This window comes from Gadus morhua, chromosome 14 (assembly GCF_902167405.1).
Source record: "Gadus morhua chromosome 14, gadMor3.0, whole genome shotgun sequence".
Taxonomy (NCBI): Eukaryota; Metazoa; Chordata; class Actinopteri; order Gadiformes; family Gadidae; genus Gadus; species Gadus morhua.
In genome coordinates, this window is record NC_044061.1 from 11678702 (window position 1) to 11682676 (window position 3975).

The 3975-nt window shown below is 46.5% G+C and overlaps 1 protein-coding gene across 1 annotated transcript in view; it reads left to right on the top strand.

The window, feature by feature from the left end:
• The window catches only part of sbf2 (SET binding factor 2), a 95449-nt gene extending 92241 nt beyond the window's left edge, over nucleotides 1-3208 (top strand). Inside the window, 4 exon segments of the mRNA XM_030376139.1 lie at nucleotides 1-109; nucleotides 756-843; nucleotides 1007-1138; nucleotides 1620-3208. The exon segment at nucleotides 1-109 is cut by the window's left edge and continues 82 nt beyond it. Of these exon segments, the coding sequence (XP_030231999.1) occupies nucleotides 1-109; nucleotides 756-843; nucleotides 1007-1138; nucleotides 1620-1718 (428 nt within the window). The 3' untranslated portion in view covers nucleotides 1719-3208.
• Nucleotides 3209-3975: the final 767 nt, after the last annotated feature.

The window sequence follows — 3975 nt, forward strand, 5'->3', positions numbered from 1 at the left end:
TCCCGGACAGCGGGCTGGGGGAGGACCGCAGCGCCGTCACCCCCAACGGGGTCAACCGCCGCGCGGCCACGCTCTACCACCAGTTCACCCCCAAGAACGACGAGAACAGGTGGGGACCCGTCGGGGCGGCGGTTCGGCCGAGCCCTGGTGATGACCGGAGGAATAGGAGCCACTTCTGGGCGGCGGTAGCTCAGGACGTGGAGGGTTGGCTGGCACCCGCAAGGTGTCGAGGTTAGGTGTCCCTGAACAAGGCACCCAACCCTAACAGCCTTGCATGGCTGACGCCGGCGTCGGTGTGTGAATGTGTTCATGAATGGGTGAATCTTAGGCCATATTGTAAAGCGCTTCTGGTAAAAGGGCTAGAAAAGTGTTATGTAAATGCAGTCCATTTACCATTTTCCTTTTACTTTTGGGGAAACATGCCTAAAGACAATGTTTTTTTAACGTGATGTTCTGTGCATTGTAAAGAATTGGGAATTCTATTGTATACTACTGCTACTGCTAGTCCTTTGAGGCACGTTGCTATTTAGACCTTCTAATTGAAGCGTTGTCGTTTACAAAGTTCGAAGAGACTCCTAAAAAGTAAATGACACGTTACCTCCTGTAACGCTACAGGACATAAAACTAAAACACTTCTTTGTGGTGGTGTGTTCTCCTGAAATTCTCGCTGATATTTAGAGTCGGAATGCATGAAGAACTAGGCCCAGACCGACGAGTCCTGAGTGCTGTGGCTCACTCTGTGTCCCTCCTCCCAGGTCCTACGAGGGGATCCTGTACAAGCGCGGAGCCCTCCTCAAGGGATGGAAACCGCGCTGGTTCGTGTTGGACGTCACAAAGCATCAAGTGAGTGACACGGATAACACACCGTTTCACCGCCTCAAAGGCCACGCTGTCCTCCATCAGCTGACCTGAGAGTGCCTGTGTGTGTGTGTGTGTGTGTGTGTGTGTGCGTGTGCGTGTGTGTGCGTGTGCGTGTGCGCGTGCGCGTGTGTGTGTGTCCTTACAGTTGCGATACTACGACACCGGGGAGGACACTAACTGCAGAGGACACATCGAACTGGCCGAGGTGGAGTCGGTGGTGATCGCCGCCCCCACCATCGGAGCTCCCAAACATATCAGCGAAAAGGCCTTCTTTGACGTAAGTCCCCCCCCCCCTCCCTGTGTGCATGGTTCAGTGGCGGCCATTAGGGCTGGTTCCTCCTGACGAGAAATTGCAAAGAACACAGCCGTTTTTAGTAGCACAGGAGCATTTGAATGGTCGTTACTTTGTCTGTAGTCCCGTTTATCTTTTGGGGTTATTGTTCGGTGATGAATAGTTTCTTTCTTGATATGGGACGACATGATTGTGTTTGAAATGGCCAAGGTGTTGCTCAAGTGAGATGTTGCCAAACAAAGTTTTCCTTCGCCTAGATGACTATATATTTACAGTTTCTCCCCATGAGGCCTCTCAATACTGTGCAGTATTGGCAGTATTGGATTCATTCTGATGTACAAGCCCTCAAGCCCTGTGTGTGTGTGTGTGTGAGTGTGTGCGTGCGTGCCGGTGCGTGCGTAAATCGCATACGAATAATGCAAGGTATATAAATATGTGTCCTGTGCCTGGTTTGTCTCTCCTGCAGCTGAAGACCAGCAAGAGAGTTTACAACTTCTGCGCCTCGGACGCTCCCACCGCTCTGGTCTGGATGGACAAAATCCAGAGCTGCATCTCCGACGCCTGACGGGTGCACACACCCAGAACCACGTGGCCTGATGGGTGCACGCACCCAGAACCTCGTGGCCTGACGGCTTCGTCACGGCAGGGTCCTCGCCGACAAAAGGTCTCCCGCGCCCCCCAAAGGTGCTCTCCAGCTTTTTTAATTTTTTTTATCTCGCAAAAGAGACACAGCTTCGGCTTATCTTAGCTTAGCTGTCAACCACGGGGACCACAAGTGAACCAAGTGCCTGGTGTGGGGAGGACGTGGGTGTAACTGCCCCCCCCCCCCAATCCGCCTGTTTCAAGGCAGCCTGCCGGGGCTGTCATCGCTATATTTATCTGCTTGAGTGTTGGAGTTGGCCAACGCCACCGCCCCCCCCCCCCCCTCCCCATTGGTCTCTGCTTGCTGTCAACCCCCCCCCCCCCCCCACCGGGCCCGTAACCAAATAGACTACGCAGACTACGTGAGGAGAAGCGAGGTATGATAAGCTAATGTGTTTGAGGGTTTACACTACCAAAATAAAGGTTGCCCTGTGCAACGTGGCTAATAGATGGAAAGCAATACAATATCACTGGCCGTCACAAACTGTGGTTAGGTCTATGGATTTAAGACTATTAGATTAAAGGAAGAGAATTGTAGATTGAAAGCCTACGAGAGAATTTATATCAGATATTTTAGTATGAGGAAAGAACAGTTATTGCTGCTTGAGTCAAAGTATGATCCACCAAAACTCAGAGATTTTCATGCACAACGAGGCAATCTAATTGCACTCAGCTCTAAAATATGCACTCCTTATCCGTTTTGAACAGACGCAGACAGAAAGACAAAAGATTACTTTATATTGTACAGACGACATTTACTCTTCCAAGAGCTCAAAGGAGAAAGAATTTGCACAGTAAAGTTCAAACAGTTACCTGAATTTTTCTTATTTAAATAAGTGTTTTCTCCCTTTGGGTTAAACGTTGTTAATGTTTTCTGACACATGGATAACACATTTGTTCCTTGAAATGTAAATTATTCTTTTTTTTTTATTAAAAAATGTAACTCCTTTTCAAGTGTTGTGGATTAGTCTTTAATGTAAATAATCATTTGACATTTCATTTTTACCAGTGCGTCGATGTGTATCCTTTTCTTAATCTTAATCCATGCCGTGACCAGTCCGCAGTCAAACTTTTATAACGTGTTATTTGTACAAATACCTGAGTAGCCTGTTTCTTTGTGTTATAAAAAAAATGAAGGAGATACAACTGTATTTCTCCATTCGTCAGACTTTCTCTGTGTCTTTTAAGGGCTTTTTAAACGGGGGGGTGAACTGATTGGTGAGGCTGTGGCGTATTTTTTTATCAGTTTTTTGTCTGTGCATCAATACTGTTTCTTAAAAAAAAAAAGCAAAAAATGAACTACCAAGTCATATGAGTAGCCTTTGTGTATTACTGTGTCTTTGTACCTTTTGTGTTGTGTTGTGTCACTAACTTCTCTTGGAAATAAACTACTTGAAAGTACTTGAAACAACACCCAGGGTCATTTATGTGCTGATTTTTGTCGTTCTGTGTATCATTAAAAGAGATGAATTATTCATCCACACAATGTAACACTTAACATTTGAGATTGGACAACCTTCATTGTTTTCCATTCATCACACAGCATCACTGAATTACCGCTGTATCCACTACATTCAGACAAAAACCACGCGCCAAAGATCGATTTCTGTATAAATATTGAGGCTAGGTTGGCTAAGGCTTCGTTGGCATGTATCATGAAGTTTACCACACGATACATCAGAATGCCCAAATCAAGTTTCCTGACATTTATTAAAAATCTCTTCATTCTTAAAGTCTTTCAATAAAGGGTAAGCGGAGACTTGAGCAACGCTGGGTCTAGCAGACAGAGCTGCGGCTTCAGCCTGTGTTTAGGATCGGGCATGTCTCATCTGCAGACGTTTCCTGGGCAGGATACCCAAGCTGGGCTGGATTTTGCCAGCTTGACTGGGAAAACAAAGGAGCGTTGTCCAACGAAGGTTTTGGAGTAGGGAGCGTTTTATAGCCCGTACAGCATCTTGATCGTAGAGCAGGTGCAATGAGCTGCCCTCGGCTCACATCTGGCCTGTGCATAAAGCCATATTTAGCCTCCCCAGTTGGTTACATGGATTAGCTCTTCAACCTGTTGGCTCTCACAGAGCATTTCCAGGAAGATGAGGGACACATTTTGGCAATTTTAGGGTCATTTCATGGTGTTTTTTTTCTTTGATTTGTTTTCTTTTGTACACTATTAACTTAACCAT